Here is a 27368-nt window from a genome sequence, read left to right on the forward strand (position 1 = left end):
GGCCAGTGGAGGGATTGGCAGAGAGGGGTAGAGGACACTGAATGGAGGCCAGTGGAGGGATTGGCAGAGAGGGGTGGAGGACACTGAATGGAGGCCAGTGGAGGGATTGGCAGAGTGGGGTGGAGGACACTGAATAGAGACCAGTGGAGGGATTGGCAGAGAAGGGTGGAGGACACTGAATGGAGACCAGTGGAGGGATTGGCAGAGGGGGGTGGAGGACACTGACTGGAAACCAATGGGGGGATTGGCACAGTGCACAACTACGAAAAATACTTGAGTAATCAGAGATCGGATGTTTGTTAGACACCAAGCAGTAGAGACTGGCATTCATCAGAACACTAGCCATTGGAAATACGAGACCTGCTGTCCAGTGGACACAGGAGATCTGTTTGTGATTGAAACCCCCAATATGTCAGATTTAGCTATATAATCGATTAATCAAATACAAAAGACTGGGTCAACCAATCCTGATACTTCTGTTTGGGATTTCAGAGTTCTAGGTAAAACCTTGCCACACCATCATGTCAGAAGACCAGTATCGCGCGGTTACCTTTTTTTTTGAAGACACAAGTTTTAGTAAAATGAAGCACAAATTTTATTTGTATAAAAAGTTTATTAGTCAGAGAAAGCAAATATTTGTGCAAGACATACCATCAAAATCCACAATAATAACATATGGATTTCTTATAAGGAAGTCGATTTTACTTTTTGTTTTTTTTTGTGGGAAGAGGATAAACCTGAGTGTCAGCAAGCTTAAGAATAAAATGTCGCCCAGTCACCCTCCAACCACGACTGTCAAATCCAAGCCAGCAAAAGCCTCCAAAATTCCAATATCAATATGGCACTTGTATAAGTAGCAGAATCCGGAAGACAATGCACAAAGTGAAGTTCGCCATGAGTAAAGTTGACCCATACATCCCAATGGTTCAGGCTACGTATGCAGAGAGAGTTCGCCCTTCTTAAGCCTTCTCTACTACATAAATATATTAACATGGTCTTGCAAGAGACATGTGTAACAGTCAGACACATCTTAATGCTCCCAAAGTCCTTGACATTCTTCTTCAGACATGCCATATGATCTGGAATACGTTACTACTGAGCACACGCCTATATGGCATGACCACGTCTAGCACCGAACATGTAAACAAACTGCACTGTAGACGGGGCAGAGGCTCTATTGAACCCATTAGTTCGTAGGATCGATTTATTCTCACTCTTGGCTGTGATGTGCTCGACGCTCCTCCAATGCTCTACACACCCACATGGACACGACCTCCATGTTCCCATCATCGAACTGGACGATAAATGGATGGCCCTGTAAGAGACAGAAGATCTTATTATCCAACGTAATCCAAATACTCGATTTTCCTTGCTACTACAGCAAATTCTACCAGCACTATAGCTGAAATGTTGGAAACCACCCGATGTTTTTTTTCTTGATAGATTATATGGAGAGTATGGAGAATCACACATTTTCCGTTATGCAGAAATAGAAATGACAGTCATGAAATTATAGGACATGAGTTCTCCAGGTTACCATTCTCAATAATTATGTAATAGTTCGATGGTTCCTTCCATTAAAGGAAAGGCAACAATGCTTGCCATACAGGGGCAAAAATAATGATTTGATCCCCTGCAGATTTTGTAGGTTTGCCCATTTACACAGAAATGAAGGGTCTATAATTTTTATCCTAGGTGTATTTTAAATGATAGAGACAGAATGTCAACCAAAAATCCAGAAAAAACTCATGACACAAATGTTATAAATTAAGTTGCAGTTCAGTGAGTAAAATAAGTATCTGATCCCCTACCAACCAACAATGATTCTGGCTCCCATAGACTGGCTATGTGCTCACGTGGTACACAGATTAGTCCTGTCAATTTAAGAAGTTGCTCCTAATGACAACTCGTCAAGTGTATAAAAGACACCTGTCCACAGAATCTATTTCTTCCATTCAAGCCTCACCACCATGGGCAGAGCTGTCAAAGGATGTCTGGGACATGATTGTAGACTTGCACAAGGCTGGAATGGGCTACAAGACCATCAGCAAGAAGCTTGGTGAGAAGAAGACATCTGTTAGAGCGATTATTTGCAAGTGGAAGCAATACAAAATAACCATCAATCACCCCCGGTCTGGAGCTCCGTGCAAGATGCCACCTCATGGGGTAAGGACAGGGCTATCTTTACCCACTTCATGTCCGGACACTTTCCCCCCCTTCCAGTCCGGACACTTTTACCCCCTTCCAGTCCGGAAACTTTCCCCCCCTTCCAGTCCGGACACTTTCCCCCCCCTTCCAGTCCGGACGCTTTCCCCCCCTTCCAGTCCGGACGCTTTCCCCCCCTTCCAGTCCGGACGCTTTCCCCCCTTCCAGTCCGGATGCTTTCCCCCCCCTTCCAGTCCGGACGCTTTCACCCCCCCTTCCAGTCTGGACACTTTCCCCCCCTTCCAGTCCGGACGCTTTCCCCCCCTTACAGTCCGGACGCTTTCCCCCCTTACAGTCCGGACGCTTTCACCCCCCCCTTACAGTCCGGACGCTTTCACCCCCCCTTCCAGTCTGGACGCTTTCACACCCCCTTCCAGTCCGGACACTTTCCCCCCCTTCCAGTCCAGACACTTTCCCCCCTTCCAGTCCGGACACTTTCCCCCCCTTCCAGTCCGGACACTTTCCCCCCCTTCCAGTCCGGACGCTTCCCCCCCTTCCAGTCCGGACGCTTTCCCCCCCTTCCAGTCCGGACGCTTTCCCCCCCTTCCAGTCCGGACGTTTTCACCCCCCCTTCCAGTCCGGACACTTTCCCCCCCTTCCAGTCCAGACACTTTCCCCCCCTTCCAGTCCGGACACTTTCCCCCCCCTTCCAGTCCGGACACTTTCCCCCCTTCCAGTCCGGACACTTTCCCCCCTTCCAGTCCAGGCCAATTTTCAGCTTTCAGCGCTATCACACTTTGAATGACAATTGCGCAGTCATGCAACACTGTACCCATATGAATTTTTTAGCATTTTTATGAGACAGATAAAACTTTATTTTGGTGGTATTTATTCACCGCTGGGATTTTTATTTTTTTTGCTATATAAATGAAAAAGTCCAAAACTTTTGAAAAAAAGTGTTTTTCTTATAAAGTTTTGCAAATAAAAAATCGTTCTTCATAAATCTTGGCCAAAATGTATTCAGTTATCTTTTTAGTAAAAAAAAAAAAATAGCCCAAATTAGTTTAGTTTGAAAAAGGGTCAGGGACTTTTTTCCACATTTCTAGCACGTAGAGCAGCCCACTGAAATGAATGGGCTGCCCTACACGTGACGTACATCTTTATCCATGCTGTCCACCATACTGCCCCGAACTACATCACCGACCTAATATCCAAGTACCACCCAACACGCACACTCCGCTCCTCACAAGACCTCCTTCTCTCTAGTTCCCTGGTCTCCTCCTCCCATGCCCGCCTCCAGGACTTCTCCAGGGTGTCACCCATCCTCTTGAACTCCCTTCCCCAACCCATCAGATTATCACCTACTCTCCTCTCCTTTAGGCGCACCCTGAAAACCCATCTTTTCAGGGAAGCCTACCCCACCCCCTGCTAACTTGACCGATCTCCTCCACTCTTCCTACCACTCCATCCCCCACAGCTATCTCCTCCTGTACCACCATCCCCTCCCTCCTAGTCCAAGTCCAATCTTTAACAAACTCGTGCCGACTCCACCTCCGCAACATGCAGACTCCACCTCCGCAACATCGCCAAAATCCGCACGTTCCTAACCCCAGAAACCACTAAACAGCTCATCCACTCCCTCAACGTATCACGACTCGACTACTGCAACTCCCTCCTCACTGGCCTGCCTCGCCACAGGCTATCCCCGCTTCAGTCCATCCTGAATACGGCTGCCAGACTCATTCACCTTTCCAACCGCTCCGTCTCCGCCACCCCCCTCTGCCAATCCCTCCACTGGCTTCCGATTGCGCAACGGATCAAATTCAAAATCCTAACACTGATATACAAAGCCGTCCACCATACTGCCCCGAACTACATCACTGACCTAATATCCAAGTACCGCCCAACACGCACACTCCGCTCCTCACAAGACCTCCTTCTCTCTAGTTCCCTGGTCTCCTCCTCCCATGCCCGCCTCCAGGACTTCCAGGGTGTCACCCATCCTCTGGAACTCCCTGCCCCAACCCATCAGATTATCACCTACTCTCCTCTCCTTTAGGCGCACCCTGAAAACCCATCACTTCAGGGAAGCCTACCCCACCCCCTGCTAACTTGCCGACCTCCTCCACTCTTCCTACCACTCCATCCCCCACAGTTATCTCCTCCTGTGCCACCATCCCCTCCCTCCTAGATTGTAAGCTCCAAGGAGCAGGGCCCTCAATCCCCTCATGTTTTGCATTGTATTGGTATTGTTCTGTCACATGTTCTGTCCCCCTTTGTAATGTACAGCGCTGAGCGAACTATTGGCGCTTTATAAATACTGTATAATAATAATAATAATAATAATCCACTCTGTCAGTACACCTTTGTATCCTAAATTTCAGTGCTAACCTCTGCACACCAAGCCTCCCCCATCCTCTCCACTCCAACCTCCCAGCCACCATAACTCTACTTGCCTCCTCTGCTCATCTTTACACCCACCTTCCTTACCTCTGTACATCCCCTACCTACTCATCTAATTCTTTTTCTGCCTCCCTCTGCACCCCCCCTCCCCGCCACTCCATTTTTCTTACATTTGCCGAACAGGCTGATGGTAGGCTCAGTGACCACAGTTGCAGGCAGGACTTTCAAGGATGCTTCTGTTTACCTTTCCAGTGGGCAGCATTCAGCAGAGGTGATGGTGGCTGAAACCTCAGGGGGGGCACAATATACATGTGAATTCCGCCATTATTTACATATCAATGTCACATTGTGGCTGCTGTTTACATATGAATGCTGCCGTTATTTGCATATGAATGCAGCATAAGTGACAGCACTTCACACTTCGATATTGGGAGGCAGTGCGGCAGGAAGACTTCCAAAGACAAGAGAAAGTACACCCGGACAGTTGGCAAGTATGGGGCAGCTGCTTTGGGCTCCACAGCAATGACTGGTCCCAGGGCAGCTGTCCCTTTTGCCCCTCCTTAAAGATGGCCCTGGGTAAGGAGGATCATGAGAAAAGTGAGGGATCAGCCCAGAACTACATGGGAGGAGCTTGTGAATGATCTCTAGGCAGTTGGGACCACAGACACCAAACAAACCATTTCAATCCGCCACGGATTGAAATCCTACAGCACCCGCAAGGTCCCCCCTCCTCAAGAAGGCACATGTAGAGGCCCGTCTGAAGTTTGCCAATGAATATCTAAATGATTCAGAGAAGGATTTGGTGAAAGTGCTGTGATCAGATGAGACCAAAATTGAGCTCTTTGGCATCAACTCAACTTGCCATGTTTGAAGGAAGAGAAATGCTGACTATGACCCTAAGAACACCATCCCTACAGTCAAGCACGGAGGTGGAAACATTATGTTTTGGGGCTGTTTTTCTGTTAAAGGTACAGACCGACTTTGCGGCATTGAGAGGCCAAAGGATGGGGCTATGTATTCTAAAATCTTGGATGGCAACCTTCTTCCCTCAGCCAGAACACTGAAGATGGGTCGTGGATGGGTCTTCCAGCATGACAATGACCCAAAACATACCGCCAAGGCAAAAAAGGAGTGGCTGAAGAAGCACATTGAGGTCATGGAGTGACCTAGCCAGTTTCCAGGCCTTATTCCTATAGAAAATGTATTAAGGGAGCTTAAACTTCGAGTTGCCAAGCAAAAGTCAAGAAACCTTAAGGATTTTAAGAAGATCTGTAAAGAAGAGTGGACCAAAATCCCTCCTGAGATGTGTGCAAACCTGGTAGCCAACTACACTTAATTCTTTGTATGTGGGCAAACTTCCAAAATCTGCAGGGGATCAAACAATAATTTCCCCCACTGTACATATGTAGAAAAGCAGTTTTATCCTACAAGAACAAGGTAAAAAAAAAATAAGGCTGGGCAAGCTCTAGAAGTGAAGCTGGAGGTTGGGAGTATATTTGGATAATAACTGGACATACTTTTTAAAGGAAAAAAATTAGGGTTGCACCAATACCATACTAAGTACTTGCACAAGTAAATGCTCCCGATACTGAAATTAATACATTTGTGGTGCAATTTGAGCCCATACAAAATGAACTGCAAAGAACGGCATGTAATTTGAACAGGAATTCGGGGCGATTCTTGTCTGAATCGCATGCACTTTCCCGCACAGCTCCTGTATGAACCCAGGCTTGTCACAATGACTTTGAGCCTTAGTTCACACGAGAAGTGCGGGGAAATCTCCCTGCATAATAGATTCCAAAAGCTCTGGTTCCCAATCCTGCTGTGGACATCAGCGGTTGCAGCTTGGGCTTTGGATTGGACACCAACAGAATGTTGGGATGCATGTCAGAAGGGAACGGCCCCGCTGCGCGGAGTCTGCTCCTCCTATATAACAAGTGCAATCCACTTGGGGGCAAAAGTGGCAGGAAGAGGGATGGGAGGGGGGGGGGGGTGGGGGAGAATCCCACAGGATGCAACCACAAGTCCGCCACAACAAGCTGCACATGAGCCCATCAAGTCGAAAACAAAGAGTGGTGCAGATTCAAACTCTCACTATAAATAATCCACAGTTCCCAACCCTTCAAAAATGTAGATTCAAAATGGAGATAAGCTTCTCAGGCACCATGGTCCCCATGGTGATGTTTAACCTCAAGCTAGGTTGAGAAATTGTGGTCTACATGTTTTCCACCAAGAAAACAAAATCAACTGGCCTCCTTTGGTTCTTAGATAGGGTCAAGATGGGCTAATGGAGTAGGGCCTCCCACGGATGGTGGGCTAATGGAGTAGGGCCTCCCACAGATGGTGGGTTAAAGGAGTAGGGCCTCTTACGGATGGTGGGCTAATGGAGTAGGGCCTCTCACAGATGGTGGGCTAAAGGAGTAGGGCCTCCCACGGATGGTGGGCTAATGGAGTAGGGCCTCCCACAGATGGTGGGCTAAAGGAGTAGGGCCTCCCACGGATGGTGGGCTAAAGGAGTAGGGCCTCCCACGGATAGTGGGCTAAAGGAGTAGGGCCTCCCACGGATGGTGGGATAATGGAGTAGGGCCTCCCACAGATGGTGGGCTAAAGGAGTAGGGCCTCCCACGGATGGTGGGCTAATGGACTAGGGCCTCCCACGGATGGTGGGCTAAAGGAGTAGGGCCTCCCACGGATGGTGGGCTAATGGAGTAGGGCCTCCCACAGATGGTGGGCTAAAGGAGTAGGGCCTCTCACGGATGGTGGGCTAATGGAGTAGGGCCTCCCACAGATGGTGGGCTAATGGACTAGGGCCTCCCACGGATGGTGGGATAAAGGAGTAGGGCCTCCCACGGATGGTGGGCTAATGGAGTAGGGCCTCCCACAGATGGTGGGCTAAAGGAGTAGGGCCTCTCACGGATGGTGGGCTAATGGAGTAGGGCCTCCCACAGATGGTGGGCTAAAGGAGTAGGGCCTCCCACAGATGGTGGGCTAAAGGAGTAGGGCCTCCCACAGATGGTGGGCTAAAGGAGTAGGGTCTCCCACAGATGGTGGGCTAAAGGAGTAGGGCCTCCCACAGATGGTGGGCTAATGGAGTAGGGCCTCCCACAGATGGTGGGCTAAAGGAGTAGGGCCTCCCACAGATGGTGGGCTAAAGGAGTAGGGCCTCCCACGGATGGTGGGCTAATGGAGTAGGGCCTCCCACGGATGGTGGGCTAATGGAGTAGGGCCTCCCACAGATGGCGGGCCAGGGATATGTCTAGTACAGTTCTGATCATTGTATACACTTAGGTCCAAAAGCAGATCACCTTGGGACAGGTCCACTAAACGTGAAGCATGCTCTCTACAGCCCTGAAAACACATTAGAGGCACACTGGGAGCGAACCAAGAAACACGGTCCTAATATCTTCTTTAGTAATACAGTCTGGCAGCTACAGACAGAGTTGAGACTTGCGTAGACAATGGTGCTTTCTTGTATTTAATATTCATTCGAAATGCACATCAAGGCAGTTAACCATTTACTTGAGTAGAATAGTATGGACAAGAGTTCTGAGGCAGCCTTTGACCCGATTTGCTCTGTGTTTCTTTGTACACAATGGGTCCTGTTGAGATGTGTTTGCACTGCTGGCTAAGCAGGTCAAGCACAACCTTTTGATCAGTTTTGCACTGCATTGCATTTGTTTGCGCAAAGCTGTATTCGAATGCAAAAGGCAGCATTTGAGAGCTCCCTTCCACACAAGGCCCCTATTGTGTCAGTAATTCAGGGCTTACTTGCTGTGTATTTACAACACTGAATGGGGATATTACTTTCCCTTTTAGAAGATGAAGGATCGGTGTCACGTAGCCATCACTTGTCTCCGAAGGATTTCCTGACCTTTCAGTCGCAGTATTGTCTCTGTCTGCAGAATTCTCAAAAACTTAGACTGTGTATTTTAAGTAACCACTCCTCCTCCTCCTCTTAATGAGGTTATGACCAACCGCTTATTATAATTGCTTCCAACTCCTTTTAATTTTCGAGCTTATTAATCATAAGAAGAGTTATTTAAAATTGCATAAATTAATCTTGGATTAAAAGACCATCAAGGCCTAGAAACAATTAAGAATATGCATGGAGTCCCAGGGGCAGCGCGGTGTCTGATTGTAGCAGTCAGGTGGGCCTGGTTGAGCGGGCGGCGAGATGATTAATGCACACAGCATTTCAATAAGACTTTCAGAAATGCCATTTGCTGACCCTGGGACTGTATCGCTTGCCAGAGATGAGAAGTGGTTAGTGAACTCTGCCAAAACTACATGTGCGATCTGAGACCTCCTGACATGCCGGGGTCAATTAGGGCTAAATAAAAAGCAAATTACTTCCCATTAGCAAATGGTCCTATTTATTGGAAAAAAAAAACACCAATTGTTTGAAGAGAATCTGTTTACTGAAATAGGATCCCCTATTGCCCAGGACTATGAATTTCTGGTAATTGTGGAGCGGGTATGAATAATCACAGCGTATCATTGTACAGTACACAGCAGAGAGCGGTCTGTGCCATGGCCAAAAGTTTCTCGGATACTGGGAAACGCTGCAATTTTTTATCAGAAATACAGTCAGGTCCATAAATATTGGGACATCGACACAATTCTAACATTTTTGGCTCTATACACCACCACAATGGATTTGAAATGAAACAAACAAAATGTGCTTTAACTGCAGACTGTCAGCTTTAATTTGAGGGTATTTACATCCAAATCAGGTGAACGGTGTAGGAATTACAACAGTTTGCATATGTGCCTCCCACTTGTTAAGGGACCGAAAGTAATGGGACAGAATAATAATCATAAATCAAACTTTCACTTTTTAATACTTGGTTGCAAATCCTTTGCAGTCAATTACAGCCTGAAGTGTGGAACGCATAGACATCAGCAGACGCTGGGTTTCATCCCTGGTGATGCTCTGCCAGGCCTCTACTGCAACTGTCTTCAGTTCCTGCTTGTTCTTGGGGCATTTTCCCTTCAGTTTTGTCTTCAGCAAGTGAAATGCTCAATCGGATTCAGGTCAGGTGATTGACTTGGCCATTGCATAACATTCCACTTCTTTCCCTTCAAAAACTCTTTGGTTGCTTTTGCAGTCTGCTTTGGGTCATTGTCCATCTGCACTGTGAAGCGTCCAATGAGTTGTGAAGCATTTGGCTGAATATGAGCAGATAATATTCCCGAAACACTTCACAATTCATCCGGCTGCTTTTGTCAGCAGTCACATCATCAATAAATACAAGAGAAGCAGTTCCATTGGCAGCCATACATGCCCACGCCATGACACTACCACCACCATGCTTCACTGATGGGGTGGTATGCGATGGATCATGAGCAGTTCCTTTCCTTCTCCATACTCTTCTCTTCCCATCACTCTGGTACAAGTTGATGTCGGTCTCATCTGTCCATAGGATGTTGTTCCAGAACTGTGAAGGCTTTTTTACATGTCGTTTGGCAAACTCTAATCTGGCCTTCCTGGTTTTGAGGCTCACCAATGGTTTCCATCTTGTGGTGAACCCTCTGTATTCACTCTGGTGAAGTCTTCTCTTGATTGGTGACTTTGACACACATACACCTACCTCCTGGAGAGTGTTCTTGATCTGGCCAACTGTTGTGAAGGGTGTTTTCTTCACCAGGGAAAGAATTCTTCGGTCATCCACCAAAGTTGTTTTCCATGGTCTTCCGGGTCTTTTGGTGCTGCTGAGCTCACCGGTGCGTTCCTTCTTTTTAAGAATGTTCCAAACAGTTGTTTTGGCCACGCCTAATGTTTTTGCTATCTCTCTGATGGGTTTGTTTTGTTTTTTCAGCCTAATGATGGCTTCACTGATAGTGACAGCTCTTTGGATCTCATCTTGAGAGTTGACAGCAACAGATTCCAAATGCAAATAGCACACTTGAAATGAACTCTGGACCTTTTATCTGCTCATTGTAATTGGGATAATGAGGGAATAACACACACTTGGCCATGGAACAGCTGAGAAGCCAATTGTCCCATTACTTTTGGTCCCTTAACAAGTGGGAGGCACATATGCAAACTGTTGTAATTCCTACACCGTTCACCTGATTTGGATGTAAATACCCTCAAATTAAAGCTGACAGTCTTCCGTTAAAGCACATCTTGTTCGTTTCATTTCAAATCCATAGTGGTGGTGTATAGAGACAAAAATGTTACAATTGTGTCGATGTCCCAATATTTATGGACCTGACTGTATGTATTTCCTCAAAAATTCAGGAAAGCATTAATTCTTTTATGCAAAAAGACAGTTGCAATGCTCCTCCTATACTCTTCATAAGTTTCTTTATGTAAAACTGTAAGGGTAGAAATAGGAAAGGTGCCACTGCTCATTTGTTTTTAAAGGTACTGTCAGAACCCGGATTTGAACCTGCAACCTCTGCTGTGCATGGCGATGTCTCTACTTGCTGAGTCGCCTGGGATGTTGGACAGCTCCCTGGGCAATTCCTTGAATGATCTTGCCTTGAACACAGTTTATTTTGAGCCTTGAACTTTTTGCTCCTCCCATAAACTTCCTGATTTAAGCCATGTTTCTGTACTTCCTGTTTGCCAGATTATTGGTCTCTCTCCAGCTAATGTCACTCTTGTCTTGTTCTGCTGCCGTCCGTATCTTCACTACCGACTTTTGGCTTGTTCCTTGACTACATTTCTGCTTGATCCCAACCTGCAACCACTTGTTACTGACCTTTGGCTTGTTCTTCGACTATGCTTCAACTTGATCTCAACCTGCAACCACTTGTTATCGACCTTTAGCTTGTTCCTTGACTATGCTTCCACTTGATCTCAACCTGCAACCATTTGTTATCAACCTTTGGCTTGTTACTTGACTATGCTTCCATTTGATCTCAACCTGCAACCATTTGTTATCAACCTTTGGCTTGTTCCTTGACTATGCTTCCACTTGATCTCAACCTGCAACCACTTGTTCCTGACCTTTGGCTTGTTCCTTGACTATGCTTCCACTTGATCTCAACCTGCAACCACTTGTTACTGACCTTTGGCTTGTTCCTTGACTATGCTTCCACTTGATCTCAACCTGCAACCACTTGTTATCAACCTTTGGCTTGTTCCTCGACTATACTTCCACTTGATCTCAACCTGCAACCGCTTGTTATCAACCTTTGGCTTGTTCCTCGACTATACTTCCACTTGATCTCAACCTGCAACCGCTTGTTATCAACCTTTGGCTTGTTCCTCGACTATGCTTCCACTTGATCTCAACCTGCAACCACTTGTTACTGACCTTTAGCTTGTTCCTCGACTATGCTTCCACTTGACCTCAGCCTACAACCACTTGTTATCAACCTTTGGCTTGTTCCTCGACTATGCTTCCACTTGATCTCAACCTGCAACCACTTGTTATCGACCTTTAGCTTGTTCCTCGACTATGCTTCCACTTGATCTCATCCTGAAACCACTTATCGATCTTTAGCTTGTTCCTCGACTATGCTTCCACCTGATCTCATCCTGCAACCACTTATCGATCTTTATCTTGTTCCTCGACTATGCTTCTGCTTGATCTCAACCTGCAACTATGTATTACTGACATCTGGCTTGCACCTCGACAACACTTCTGCTTGATCCCAACCTGAAACCACTTGTTACCGACCTCTGGCTTGTTCCAGGACTTCGCTTCTGCTTAACCTCAACCTGCAACCACTTGTTACTGACCTCTGGCTTGTTCCAGGACTTCGCTTCTGCTTAACCTCAACCTGCAACCACTTGTTACTGACTTTTTAGCTTGCTTACTGACTACGCTTCTGTTTGATCCTTACCTGCCATATCTGCTGCTGGACTCTGGCTTGCTCACCTCCTATGGGGTGATCCCGAGGACTGTGACCTGGTACTAACATGCAGCAAAACTTACTGTATCCCTACCATCCGGAGCTCTGGTGAATACTGGATAGTGCTTAGAGCCTACACCTTGGGTGAGCTGGTGTCATCTGCCACGGTGACCTGCTTGTTAGTGGGAGCCTCTCTACTGCTATAGCTACTGGTTTCTGAGCCAATGGCTCCCGTTACTGTCTCAGCCAATGAGGATCGTCCTGGGACAGCCGAGGCTCTTGTGTACATCACTGGATCAAGAGGGGGCTCAGGTGAGTATTAGTAGGGGCTGTGGAGAGAGCAGCACACAGAAGGTTTTTTACCTTCATGAATAGAATGCTTGAAGGTAAAAAACCTTCTGCCTTTATAACCACTTTAACATCATCATCATCAAAGTAGCACAGTGATGAATAGCAAAATATGGCCTGGTCATGAGGGCGTAAAACCTTCCAGAGGTCAAGTGGTTAATTTACAGAACACGTGGCTAATACGTGAAATATGGAGCAAAGGTTGAACAGCTACCCATAACAATCTCTGTTACATTTCATATCTGATTTGCTGCTGGGGACCCCCATAGAGGTGGCAATTGGTACGTGGCTGCTAGGAGCAGCATGGAGGTCTCTTTAGTGGAGGCCTAGTAACAAACAAATATGTAGCTTTAGTTTAAAGGTAAACCTACTACTAGGCATTAACATTTTGGCTTGTAGATCATGTACAGCCTTCTTTAGGGGGGGCAGAGCAGTGATCAGCTAGGAAAAATCAAAACTGCACAATGAACTCCCCCCCAAGAAAAAGGACGCTGCCTATGGTTGGGTAGGACCTGCAGACATATGAATGCGGCTTCATCCGGCTGAAAAAGTCTGCAACAGGTGAACATTCTGTCATATCTGTAGACACCTTTAGTCTTGGTCTTTAACAATGGCTGGATCTAGGGTGGTGCAGGGGTGGGCTGTGCCCCCCAGATTTTAGTTGTGCCCCCCAAAGCCAACCCTAACCTGCCACTATACTGCCCTAACCTGCCACTATAGTACCCTAACCTGCCTTTATACTACCCTAACCTGCCACTATACTGCCCTAACCTGCCTTTATACTACCCTAACCTGCCGCTACACTACCCTAACTTGCCACTATACTGCCCTAACCTGCCGCTACACTACCCTAACCTGCCACTATACTGCCCTCACCTGCCACTATACTACCCACTATACTACCCTAACCTGCCACTATACTGCCCTAACGTGCCACTATACTACCCTAACCTGTCATTATACTGCCCTAACCTGGCGTTATACTGCCCTAACCTGCCACTTTACTGCCCTAACCTGCCCCTACACTACCCTAACCTGGCGTTATACTGCCCTAACCAGCCACTATACTACCCTAACCTGCCACTATACCGCCCTAACCTGCCACTATACCGCCCTAACCTGCCACTATACCGCCCTAACCTGCCACTATACTACCCTAACCTGCCGCTATGCCGCCCTAACCTGCTGCTACACTACCCTAATCTGCCACTTTACTGCCCTAACCTGCCACTATACTACCCTAACCTGGCATTATACTGCCCTAACCTGCCGCTATACTGCCCTAACCTGCCACTATACTACCCTAACCAGCCACTATACTGCCCTAACCTGCCACTATACTACCCTAACCAGCCACTATACTGCCCTAACCTGCCGCTATACTGCCCTGACACTATACTACCCTAACTTGCCGCTATACTACCCTAACCTGCCGCTATACTGCCTTAACCTGCCACTATACTACCCTAACCTGCCACTATACTACCCTAACCTGCCACTATACTACCCTAATCTGCCACTATACTACCCTAACCTGCCACTATACTACCCTAATCTGCCACTATACTACCCTAACCTACCACTATACTGTTCTAACCTGCCTGTATGCTTCCCTAATCTGATACTTTACTGTGCTAGCCTAACACTATACTGACCTCAGTTATGCATTATATGTGGGTAGGTGCGTTGCTGCCAGTGCCCAGGCTGTGTGCAGAGCAGGGCTGGGAGAAGGAACAGTGCCCCTCTCCTCTGCCCAGCCAGCAGCGACCCCTGTCTTCTGCCCTACTGATCTCCCATCCTCTGCCCCCCCTCCCGACATTTTTTACTGCACCCCCACAGACAGGCTAGATCCGGCCCCATCTCTAACTGTTCCATTCTGTTTGGGTTTCCTGTGAAACAGCAATAATATCACTGCTAAGAGCAGTCAAATCTTAAAGTGGATTTCCTTTTTGGTGACTTAGCTGAGACCTCTGAGCGTTCAGCGTGAAACCAAACACAGATACAGTACAAGACTCTGCAATTACTGCCTCCTTATCTCAATCACACTCCTTCACCAACAGATCCCTCAGCAGGTTTCACAAAGTGATGGTAGGGCCAGATTGCATGTCACAGCTGAGCCCACCTGCCACAAAGGAATTGAGGATGGAAGGTGCTAAAAGACTCAATAATTTCTGCTTCCGTAGAACTCAACAAAGGGAAAGGTAGAAGGTGGCTGTGAAGGCACAAGGCCAGCGGTGTAGATAGCAAGAGACAGGAGTTTAGTAGTGACAATGAATAAAAGTCGGAAGGGTCCCAATCCATAGTACTGAGCACAGGAATGTTGGACTGATGGTTTGTTGGCCACAAACCCAATGAAGCCAACAAAGGGCCAGATCTTAGATCAGCAATGGGCAAACTACCTTTTAATCCGGCCCCGGAGCGTGATACTGTCAGGATGGCTGTCAGGATGTGTGTAGGCGGGGCAGCGTGACGAACGTGAGGGGAGCTAGGCTCCTCTCACAGTCCGCCCTGAAGACCGGAACGGCGCGGGAACACGGCGAGAGGAACGCGCGGAGCAAAGGTAATAAATTGACACAGGGGGACTTGGGGACTTAATATGGGGGATGAATTAATATGGGGAATGAATTACTATAGGGGGGATGAATTACTATGGGGGATGAATTACTATATGGGGGATGAATTACTATATGGGGGATGAATTACTATGGGGGATGAATTACTATATGGGGGATGAATTACTATAGGGGGATTAATTACTATATGGGGGATGAATTACTATATGGGGGATGAATTACTATATGGGGGATGAATTACTATATGGGGGATTAATTACTATATGGGGGATGAATTACTATATGGGGGATAAATTACTATATGGGGGATGAATTACTATATGGGGGATGAATTACTATATGGGGGATGAATTACTATGGGGGATGAATTACTATATGGGGGATGAATTACTATAGGGGGGATTAATTACTATGCTTACTATGGGGGAATATTACTATACTTACTATGGTTGACACATACACATCATTCATCTACTCTTGGTCCGGCCCCCGGGTCCAATATATGAACCCATTGCGGCCCTCAAGTCAAAAAGTTTGCCCACCCCTGTCTTAGATCATCTCTTTCATACAGAAAGGTGATAAAACAAGTTATGGACACAATGCAAGCTTCAACTACTACAATGCTGACTTTGGCAGAAACAATAAAAGCTGCAAAGACCAGAATATTGGAAAAAAAAAAAAGATGGCAGGTCTACTAATGAGATTCCAAAGCAAAGCCGGCCATTGACGGTGTAGCTTTCTTTCCTGCGATCACGGCTTGGTCGCAGTCAGTGTTGATGGGGGGAGTCCCACCCACGGAACTATTGTGTTCTCCCGACGCGAGGGGCGGAGGGAGCTGTCCCGACCCGGCAGCTGGCCATAATTACATGAATAATCTGACAAGCTGGTTGTACCAAAGTTGATCGATCAATCAACTTGGGTACAATCAGTCTGCCATACATGGTTTGAATATTGGCCGGTCCCTGCTGAACTGGGCAAGATTCGAATGGCCGGCTTAACTTGCTACTTGCTCAGCACAATGACTTACATAAAAGCTTACAAATGAAGCTCATTGCTTTCACAGTATCACCTTGGCTTGCCACAACAAATCCTTACCATTAATTCTTCTGGCGCTGGCCTCTCCTTCGGCTGTTTTCTCATGCTGTAAAACAAAGAGGATTATGTGGCTTACAGTGCAAACACAACCGTAGGGGAAGCATTAGAGACCCACACTGTATAAATAATATACATATTCAACTGTATTTAAAGGAGAAGTACAGCCAAAGGTCTTTTGGCTGTATTTCTCCTGTAGATCACAGGAGTGCAGTTCGTTCTGCACTCCTGTGACCTGTTTTCAGCTGAAGTGAAGTCCGCTGTCGGTTGACGTCATTCAGCCGGTCCAGGCTGGGGAGAGATCTGGGGATCAACCCGAGTCTGCTGTGGCACCCGCTGAGAACCTTGAGCCTCCCTCCCCCTCCACAGCCCAGAGCGGGCTGAGCAGACAGTAGGGACCGACAGTCCCGCTCTCTGCTCACAGCGGCTGTGAAAACTCAGCGATCAGCGGTCATGCGATCGCTGAGTTCTCACCCTTAGAGCTGGCAGGGGACTGATGCTGCATCCACCTAGGTAAGTATAAATGGGGGAAAAAAGCCCTACTTCTCTTTCAATAAGCACAGATAGCTTAAAACCCATTTAAATGCATGCCGGCACAAAGGAGGAGATAAAAAGGGGCATCCATGGATACTGCAGCCGCTGCTCCTGTTGCCCGTCACACAACATAGCCCAGGGTGTACTTCCCTGCACTCTGAACTAAGAAGGCGATCTATGCTGGGGGATTAAGGAGCAGAGGGGAGCTGCTGTATACTGGGGGGGGGGGGGGGGGGCTGTACTAAGTCTGAGAAGATCTGTACTTGAAGAAAGATCTGTACTGGTTCTGCACTTCTGACCCAACAGTCTGTGTGTTACATGCTCATGACCCCTACAATCTGTGCCTTTTGCAGTCCTGACCCCTGTGCTCTTGTGCATTACGCACTCCTGACCCCTGCACTCTGTGCGCTACGCACTCCTGACCCCTGCACTCTGTGCGTTACTCACTCCTGACCCCTGCAATCTGTGCGTTACTCACCCCTGACCCCTGCAATCTGTGCATTACGCACCCTGGCACCTACAATCTGTGCCTTTTGCAGTCCTGACCCCTGTGCTGTTGTGCATTACGCACTCCTGACCCCTGCACTGTGTGCGTTACATACTCCTGACCCCTGCACTCTTACTCCTGACCCCTGCACTCTGTGCGTTACTCACTCCTGACCCCTGCACTATGAGCGCTACACACTCCTGACCCCTGCACTCTGTGCGTTATGCACTCCTGACCCCTGCACTCTGTGCGTTACTCACTCCTGTCCCCTGCACTCTAAGCGCTACGCATTCCTGACCCCTGCACTCTGTGCGTTATGCACTCCTGACCCCTGCACTCTGTGCGTTACGCACTCCTGACCCCTGCACTCTGTGCGTTACGCACTCCTGACCCCTGCACTCTGTGCGTTACGCACTCCTGACCCCTGCACTCTGAGCGTTACGCACTCCTGTCCCCTGCACTCTGTGTGTTACGCATTCCTGACCCCTGCACTCTGTGCGTTACGCACTCCTGACCCCTGCACTCTGTGCGTTACGCACTCCTGACCCCTGCACTCTGTGCGTTACGCATTCCTGACCCCTGCACTCTGTGCGTTACGCACTCCTGACCCCTGCACTCTGTGCGTTACGCACTCCTGACCCCTGCACTCTGTGCGTTACGCACTCCTGACCCCTGCACTCTGTGCGCTACGCACTCCTGAGACCTGATATATATACACCATGCTCTCTTTATGTTATATTGTAGGATAATAGCTGGTTGCTCATGTTAATGATCTCCTTTAGATAGGCTGTGTGGAGAAAAGCATCTGTAATGGAAGATTTGAATTGTTTACAAATGATTGTGCCGAGCTTTATATATGTCTCGTAGTTCTGCTCGTGGTGCGGTAATTAAAGAAGATTATTTGGGTACAAGGACTGTTGCAAATGTTACCACATACAGTGTTAGTAGGCGCTGGTTTTAAGCCCCTCCTACTGAAAAAGTTAGCCAGGACCCCTTCTCTTTAGAACAGCACAATAAGGTCAGGATTCTTAACCTGGTTTCTCTGAATTATTCTGATTTACAGAAAGTTACACGAGCTCGGCAACGACTTGCAATCCTAGATAAAGTGCCCAAAAATGGATGGCGATAGAAAGTGATCTGTTCTTTACGGATTACTAATTTCTATCCTCTGGGAAATGCACAGCAATGCACAATAAGGCCTTTTATGAGCCTACGACTCTGCTCGCCTGCTCCCAATATTGCTGGCAATTGGGTTGTTGCTGTTTAATAGGGCAGTATTCCCTGGGGAGAAGCCATTATGAAATGTCCGATTAGGGCAATACACGGACAGCTTGCCCCGATGTCTTCTGATTTCACATAAAATAGAAGTAATATAGACTAAAAGTCAGCGGAATTACAAAATTCTTACCATTGCGTGATGAAATGTACAAATGACTCTGAGAATTCACCAACGGGAAGGACGGGAGAATCCTGCAATGTCAAGAAGAACAATATGTCAACAACGTAGAAACCCTTGCGATCTGCGCTCACTTTTAATCCACCATTTTCAAAGAATGAGTAGACACCCTTTCCCGCACACTCTGGTAGTAAGCATCCAGGAACAATGTGTACTATTATGTCACCAGGTTAATACAACAAAGCTGCACCCAACGATTCTCGTAGGAATGGGTTGATCATAGACTGGTCTGTTAACTCTTTCCTGCCCGCCCCGGTGCCCTTTTAACTGAACTCCTGTTCCCGGTGGGGGGGGATCTGCCTAGTCCTGTGACCACTGTGGTTGGCTTTCACAGTGGTCAAGTGATCGGAAACTGGTCCCGGTGGTTCCTGATCATTACTACAGACCGAGAGCTTAGTGTAACGGAACCGACCCCAGACTGCGCTTGGGTACTTCCGTTAGGCTACCGCTTCCCTGTCCGAAGACCGACAACAGACACCACAGCCGGCCATACAAGACTAGATGACACCAGTCTTGAAGTAGACCAGGAAGTAGACTAGTTTCTTTGAGCACAGATACAAGATATATACACTCAGGGGACAATCCCCCCCTCCCTGCATAATGACACAGGGCGGGGCAATCTACATTTAGTAACAAGAGATACACCAGCAGACAGTCCCACCAGGAGGGCTACTGGAGACCCCCCCCCCACCAAGCCAATACACATAAACACATACATCCCATAATAGTTTGCTCCCAAGCCTGACAAACAACAGAACAATGGGATGCAGCCCCATAACACCAAACAATCCACAACCCCCACCCCACCTATACATGTCTACACAATATTAGGACAGATCACCCTGTACCCCTAACAGGCACAGGGTGACTCACACATAAGAGGGATATGGGGAGCTGAGACAGGGGTCTCTCCACCTCTCCAAAGTGAGCTGGGTTCCATGGGCCCCCCCACCCAAAGTGACTCCCGTCACACTTAGTCTCTGTGCTGGGAGCACGCAGTAAATGTGCTCTCTACACAGAAACGTCCCCATAGATATGCGGCATGTCGGCCTTACAAGGAAAGTCTCACTGTGCACAAGAATTATCTCCAGAGCTTGTGAATGAGGTGAAGTTCTACTGACTACCATCAGGGGCGTATTTGTAATAAGGCAAACAAGGAGTTTGCCTTGGGCAATGTTTTCAAGGGGGGACGGCACCCCCCCCCCGGAAGAAGGGACACTGGTTCTCCTTAGCACTGGTTCTGGGCAGCAGAGCGGAGTGAGGGGAGTGCCGCCCCCCCTGAAGAAGGGGCGCTGGTTCTCCTTAGCACTGGGGCTGGGTGGCAAAGTGGAGTGAGAGAAGCACTGCCCCCCCGGCAATAGGGATGCTGGTTCTCCTTAGCACCAGCGCTGGGCGGCAGAGTGGAGTGAGGGGAGCACCGCCCCCTGAAGAAGGGGCGCTGGTTCTCCTTAGCACTGGGGCTGGGTGGCAAAGTGGAGCGAGAGAAGCACTGCCCCCCCGGCAATAGGGATGCTGGTTCTCCTTAGCACCAGCGCTGGGCGGCAGAGTGGAGTGAGGGGAGCACCGCCCCCTGAAGAAGGGCGCTGGTTCTTCTTAGCACTGGTGCTGGGCAGCAGAGCGGAGTGAGGGGAGCACCGCCCCCTGAAGAAGGGCGCTGGTTCTTCTTAGCACTGGTGCTGGGCAGCAGAGCGAAGTGAGGGGAGCGCCGCCCGCCTGAAGAAGGGGCGGCGCTGGTTCTCCTTAGCACTGGGGCTGGGTGGCAGAGCGGAGTGAGGGGAGCGTCGCCCCCCCCTGAAGAAGGGACGCTGGTTCTCCTTAGCACTGGGGCTGGGCAGCAGAGCGGAGTGAGGGGAGCACCGCCCTCCGGAAGAAGGGAAGCTGGTTCTCCTTAGCACTGGGGCTGGGCGGCAGAGCGGAGTGAGAGGAGCGCCACCCCCTGGCAATAGGGAAGCTGTTTCTCCTTAGCACTGGGGCTGGGAGGCACAGCGGAGTGATGGGAGCGCCGCCCCCTGGAAGAAGGGACACTATTTCTCTATAGCACCGGGGATGGGCAGTACAGCGGAGTGGGGGCTGTGCCACCCCCTAGAAGAAGGGACGCTAGTTCTCCATAGCACCAGGGCTGGGCAGTAGAGCGGAGTAGGGGGTGCGCTGCCCCCTAGAAGAAGGGACACTAGTTCTCCTCAGCACTGCGGCCGGGAGGCAGAGCAGAGTGTGGGGAGCTCCGTCCCCTGGAAGAAGGGATGCTAGTTCTCCATAGCACCGGGGCTGGGTGGCAGAACGGAGTAGGGGGAGCAACGCCCTCCAGAAGAAGGGACGCTGGTTCTTCTGGGCACTTTGGCTGGGTGGCACAGCAGAGTGAGAGTGCCAACCCCTGGAAGAAGGGACACTGGTTCTCCTGGGTGGCAGAGTGGAGTAAGGTGAGCTGTGGGAACGGGAGTGAGACTCCGGAAAGGGAGTTGCTATGATAGTAAATCTCTCTCCAGGGGGTTGGGTTGGTCACGTGGGTCCGTGGTATGCGGGGGGCTCTCAGATTCTTTTGGTGTTGCCTAGGGCAGCACAAAATAAAAATACAATCCTGACTACCATCATCCAACCTGCGCAAGCGAAAACGGTGTGCTTTTTGTTAAATTTTATTTTCCTTGAACGTAACTGGGTACTTTTTACACCATATTCACTCTGGGGAAATTTTTCTTGCACAGTACAACTTCCCTTGCAAAGAGAACAGCCTATTTGCCTTTAGTAAATCACCCCCCATGTCTACACGTATGACCATGGATAAGACCATAGTTGGCAACATATGACAGTCACCAGGGTGGTATCACACTGACATCTGATTACTAAATATACAAATAATTGCTATGACCCAATTATCAGGGAAACAAGCGCTGTAATTAAAAAAAAAGGGACAATTAGTGGGAACCTTTATTAAGGGTTTTTTTTTTTTTTTTCGCCACATTAGCACAACATGGTGCTCATCCATCACAGCCAGGGAACAATGCAAACCCACAGTTGGCTCTACGGAAAATAAATCACATAACGGGTCCAATTCCTATGCACAGAGTACTGAATACGTGAGCGGGGGATGTCATAGCTGTGTTTAGTAAATGCGGCCAATTACCGCCAGCAGGCTGTATGTGATGCTGAGAGGCGCTAGGGTGTGTGGTGCGATCACTAAGCCTCAGTGGTGACTTTTATCTACCACATTTGCAGCTTACAGAGCAGCGAGCATGTGTGTAACCAACAGGTCGCAGAGCAGTGAGCCGAGAGGACGCCATGCAGCAGCCGGAGAGATGGACACTGATCTGCACATTTCAAAAGAGCAATTCAGGCACATACTGTACATAAGAGGAAAGGATTTCTGCATGTCTCACATCAAGGGGTACACACAAGCTATTGCTGCGATTACGCATTGAATCCCCTGTGACGGGAGTCACTTTGGGTGGGGGGCCCATGGAACCCAGCTCACTGTGGAGAGGTGGGGAGACCCCTGTCTCAGCTCCCCATATCCCTCCTATGTGGAAATCACCCTGTGCCTGTTGTTAGGGGTGCAGGGCGGAATGTCCTGATATTGTGTAGACATGTATAGGTGGGGTGTGGGGGTTGTGGATTGTTTGGTGTTATGGGGCTGCATCCCATTGTTCTGTTTGCCAGGCTTGGGAGCAAACTATTATGGGATGTATGTGTTTGTGTATTGGCTTGGTGGGGGGTGTCTCCAGCAGTCCTCCCGCCTGATGGGACTGTGTGTTGGTGTGTCTCTTGTTACTAAATGTAGATTGCCCCGCCCTGTGTCATTATGCAGGAAGGGGGGGGTTGTTCCCTTCTCCCGAGTGTATATATCTTGTGGGTTGTGAGGGTTGTTCATTGTTTACTGCCATGTGGTGCATCCCATTGTTCTATTGTGTGTCTTGCTTGGGAGCAAACTATTATGGGATGTATGTGTTTGTGTATTGGCTTGGTGGGGGGTGTCTGCTGATGTGTCTCTGGTTGCTAGATTTGGTTTGCCCCGCCCTGTGTGCTTATGCAGGGAGGTGGGTTGTTCCCTTGAAGGTTTATATCTTGTGTCTGTGTTAAAATAAAGCAGTCTATTTCCTGGTTTCCTTCAAGTCTGGTCTCGTCTTGTATGGTCAGCGATGGTGTCTGTGGTCGGTGTTCGAACAGGGAAGCGGGAGTCTAACGGAAGTACCCAAGTGCAGTCGGGGTCCAGTTCTGTTACACCCCCCCCCCATTCAATTGTCGATACGTAGCAGGACTGAAACAGGTCATGTGACTCGCCAGTTGCCACTTGCCCCTAAAATGATACTAAACTTAGGTTTCTAAGTATGGATCCTTCATCACTTTAGCACCAAGCCTTTTTCTGACAATTTTTTTGTTAACATGTAACAATCAGTATTTTTTTTCCCCTAGAAAATTTATTTGAACCCCCAAAGCCCCCAGAGAATAAATTAGTGGGTGTTGCAATGTTTTATGTCACATGGTTTTTTTTTTTGCTAGAAAATTTCTTAGAACCCCAAAGGCCCAAGAGAATAAATTAGTGGGTGTTGCAATGTTTTATGTCACATTTGCACAGTGTCTTTTCAAACACAATTTTTGGGGAAAAAATACACTTTTTTGGATTTTATTGCAAAAATACCATTTCAGTCTTTGCAGATGACACCAAGCTGTGCCGGGGAATAACGTCCTTACAGGATGTCTCCAACTTACAAGCCGACCTCAATGCTCTGTGTAATTGGGGGACTATGGGGCCAATGAGGTTTAATGTTGATAAATGTAAGGTTCTGCACTTGGGGGCTAAGAATATGCATGCATCATACATACTGGAGGGGGGGCGGGGTACAACTGGGGGGTCAATGGTGGCGAAGGATCTGGGGGGGTCAATGGTGAAGGAATCCCCTCATGTTTTGCATTGTATTGGTATTGTTCTGTCACATGTTCTGTCCCCCTTTGTAATGTACAGCGCTGAGCGAACTATCAGCGCTTTATAAATACTGTATAATAATAATAATAATAATAATCTGGGGGTTCTGGTAGATCACAAGCTTAATAATGGCAGCAATGCCAAGCTGCGGGTTCTAAAGGGAGCAAAATCCTCTCTTGTATTAGGAGAGGTATAGACTCCAGAGAGGAAGATATCATATTACCCCCCTTCCCCCCCCAGTACATATCATTAGTAAGACCTCATCTGGAATATGCAGTTCATTTTTGGACACCAATTCACAAAAAGAACATTGGGGAACTGGAGAAAGTACAGAGAAGGGCAACCAAACTGATACGAGGCATGGAGGAGATCAGCTATGAGGAAAGATTAGAGGAACTGAATGTATTCTCTACTGAGAAGAGGAGACTAAGGGGGGATATGATCTCAATGTATAATACATAAGGGGGGGATATGATCTCCATGTATAATACATAAGGGGGGATATGATCACCATGTATAATACATAAGGGGGGGATATGATCTCCATGTATAATACATAAGGGGGGGATATGATCTCCATGTATAATACATGAGGGGGGATATGATCTCCATGTATAATACATAAGGGGGGATATGATCTCCATGTATAATACATAAGGGGGGATATGATCTCCATGTATAATACATAAAGGGGGATATGATCTCCATGTATAATACATAAGGGGGGATATGATCTCCATGTATAATACATAAGGGGGGATATGATCTCCATGTATAATACATAAAGGGGGATATGATCTCCATGTATAATACATAAGGGGGGATATGATCTCCATGTATAATACATAAGGGGGGATATGATCTCCATGTATAATACATAAGGGGGATATGATCTCCATGTATAATACATAAGGAGGGATATGATCTCCATGTATAATACATAAAGGGGGGATATGATCTCCATGTATAATACATAAGGGGGGATATGATCTCCATGTATAATACATAAGGGGGGATATGATCTCCATGTATAATACATAAGGGGGGGATATGATCACCATGTATAATACATAAGGGGGGATATGATCTCCATGTATAATACATAAGGGGGGATATGATCTCCATGTATAATACATAAGGGGGGATATGATCACCATGTATAATACATAAAGGGGGGATATGATCTCCATGTATAATACATAAGGGGGGATATGATCTCCATGTATAATACATAAGGGGGGATATGATCTCCATGTATAATACATAAGGGGGGATATGATCACCATGTATAATACATAAGGGGGATATGATCTCCATGTATAATACATAACGAGGCAGCACAGTGGCTAAATGGTTAGCACTTCTGCCTGGCAGTGCTAGGGTCATTGGTTCGTATCCCAGCCACGGCACCACCTGCCTGGAGTTTGCATGTTCTCCCTGTGCCTGCGTGGGTTTCCTCCAGGTACTTCGGTTTCCTCCCACACTCCAAAGACATGCTTGTAGGTTAATTGGATCCTGTCTAAATTGGCCCTAGTATGTGTATGTATGAATATGAGTTAGGGACCTTAGATTGTACGCCCCTTGAGGGTTAGGGACTGATGTGAATGTACAATATATATGTAAAGCGCTGAGTAAACGGACGGCGCTATATAAGTACCTGAAATAAATAAATAAGGGGGATATGATCAACATGTAACAGAGCAGTTCCGGTCTTTGTTCGCCTCTATGAACAGTTGGTGGAAACCCGAGAGAACCGCGGAAGGTGGCATGAGATCCCCTCCCTCTGCTTGTAAATGTCATCCAGTGGCTAGTTAGCTACTAGGATTGCTTTTACAAGAGAGCAGACCATCGGCTCTAAAACATGGTATAATGTTGAATGGGGTGACGTCTGCAGCTGCGGGCATCCCGGTATAACCATTTGAAGTCCAGAGGCATAGGGGTACGTTGTTGGTCTTCAAGTGGTACTTCTTTCTATTGCACTCAGCCTCCTTCCAATTTCTAAATCCCTTTTTTGCTGTTGTGATCTCACTTCCTATTAGAGGGTGGCTACGTTTGTTCTCCATACCCACCACATTTTGAGTGTGCCATCCAGTTCTGGTCACCAGTCCTCAGGAAGAAAGTGCTGGAACTGGAGAGAGTCCAGAGAAAGGCAATAAAGCTCATAGGGGGGCTGGAGAACTTCAGTATTGAGAAATGATTACAAGCTTTAAACCGATTCTCTGTGGAGAAGAGACACTTAAGAGGAGATATGATAGTGATCTACAAATATCTCAATGGTGATTCTAGCATAGGGAGAAAACTATTCAGTCTCAGGTCGCTCAAGAGGACACACGACCATTCAATGAAGTTGGAAGAGAAGCGGTTTAACCTTAAACTGCGTAAGAGGTTCTTTACTGTCAAAGCGGTAAGGATGTGGATCGCCCTTCCACAGTTGGTGTCAGCAAGAAGTATTGATAACTTAAGAAAACATTTAGATGGGCATCTAAGCAAACGCAACATACAGGGATAAAGTAAGGGGTATTGACATAATCTGATGTCCACAAACCACACAGGTTGAACTGGTGTCTTTATTCAACCTTACCAACTATATAACTTTGGTCCCACTGTGTGCAGGAACATAGCCACCCTCTTTTGCTCACTCCCTAGATGGACTAGTGACTATGGACTAGGGTTGAGATCAGGTATGTTTGGATCCTAGTCTTAACCCACCTGAGCTCTATCCCACCAGGAAGCTAACACGGCACCTTGACAATCAAAGAATAGCTCAGGTGGGTTCAGACTAGGAATCCCAACATTATTATTATTATTACATCAAGTTTATATAGCGCCAAAGGGTTTGCTCAGCGCTGTACAGTATAGGGGGGACAATACATGGCACAGTACAACAATAACAAACAACGTACGAGGGGTAAGAGGGCCCTACTCTTTCGAGCTTACAATCTAGGAGGGAGGGGGTAGTGGTACAGTAGGAAGTGGCTGAGGGGAATGAAGTGGTGGGAGGAATGAGGGAGAATGGCCGTTAGGTGAGGGTGGGGTAGGCTTCCCTGAAGAGATGGGTTTTGAGGGAGCGCCTGAATGTGAGGAGGGAAGGCGACAGTCTGATGGATTGGGGCAGTGAGTTCCAGAGGATGGAAGAGGACCTGGAGAAGTCTTGCAGTCGTGCATGGGAGGAGAAGACCAGGGAGCAGGATAGAAGGAGGTCCTGTAAGGAGCGAAAGGTACGGGTAGGGCGGTACTTGGGGATCAGGTTGGTGAGGTAGTCAGGGGCAGTGTTGTGAATGGCTTTGTAGGTCAGGGTTAGAAGTTTAAATTTGATGCGTTGGGCAATCGGAAGCCAGTGGAGGGAGAGGCAGAGGGGGGTGGCAGAGGTGGAGCGGTTGGTGAGGTGGATGAGTCTAGCCGCTGAGTTCAGGATGGTCTGAAGCGGGGAGAGCCTGCACTGGGGTAGGCCGGTGAGGAGGGAGTTGCAGTAGTCAAGGCGTGAGATAATCAGAGAGTGTACGAGTAGTTTAGTGGTGTCTGGGGTAAGGAACGTACGTATCTTGGCAATGTTGCGGAGGTGGAGCCTGCATGTGTTTGTAAGTGATTTGATATGAGGTTGGAAGG

The 27368-nt window shown here is 47.9% G+C and overlaps 1 protein-coding gene across 2 annotated transcripts in view; it reads right to left on the bottom strand.

The window, feature by feature from the left end:
* Positions 1-593: 593 nt before the first annotated feature.
* MAP2K5 (mitogen-activated protein kinase kinase 5) overlaps positions 594-27368 on the bottom strand; it is a 345280-nt gene continuing 318505 nt past the window's right edge. For both annotated transcript variants that reach the window (XM_089660977.1, XM_089660975.1), the window contains 3 exons: positions 18800-18861; positions 16374-16419; positions 594-1315 (listed from right to left, as the gene is read on the bottom strand). In XM_089660977.1, coding sequence (XP_089517103.1) covers positions 1211-1315; positions 16374-16419; positions 18800-18861 — 213 coding nt within the window. In that variant the 3' untranslated portion in view covers positions 594-1210. The remainder of the gene's footprint in view (positions 1316-16373; positions 16420-18799; positions 18862-27368) is intronic.

Source organism: Staurois parvus, unplaced genomic scaffold (assembly GCF_062004578.1).
Source record: "Staurois parvus isolate SC_StPar_1 unplaced genomic scaffold, SC_StPar_1.0 ptg001300l, whole genome shotgun sequence".
NCBI classification, from domain to species: Eukaryota; Metazoa; Chordata; class Amphibia; order Anura; family Ranidae; genus Staurois; species Staurois parvus.